At 68.4% G+C, this 212-nt stretch overlaps 1 protein-coding gene across 1 annotated transcript in view; it reads left to right on the forward strand.

Moving 5' to 3' along the window:
* LOC104536223 (lipocalin-like) overlaps positions 1-212 on the forward strand; it is a gene marked incomplete at its 5' end in the record, with an annotated part of 1,065 nt that overhangs the window by 716 nt on the left and 137 nt on the right. The window contains 1 exon segment of the mRNA XM_010178781.1: positions 46-179. Coding sequence (XP_010177083.1) covers positions 46-179 — 134 coding nt within the window.

Consider the following 212-nt stretch of genomic DNA (forward strand, 5'->3'; position numbering starts at 1 on the left):
GCTGCCCGTGCCATGGGGCGGCACAGCCCCACTGGGGGGGTGCAGGGGGCTGCCCCTCACCCTGCTTTTGGCCACAGGCCGGACGAAGGAGCTGAGTCCTGAGCGCCTGGAGAGGTTCACCCAGTTCTCCAAGGAGCAGGGCCTGGCTGATGATGAGATCCTGATCCTGCCCCAGACAGGTGAGGGCTGGAGGGGCTGGGGGGGATGGGGAG

Source organism: Mesitornis unicolor, unplaced genomic scaffold (genome assembly GCF_000695765.1).
Source record: "Mesitornis unicolor isolate BGI_N332 unplaced genomic scaffold, ASM69576v1 scaffold33692, whole genome shotgun sequence".
Classification (NCBI taxonomy): domain Eukaryota; kingdom Metazoa; phylum Chordata; class Aves; order Mesitornithiformes; family Mesitornithidae; genus Mesitornis; species Mesitornis unicolor.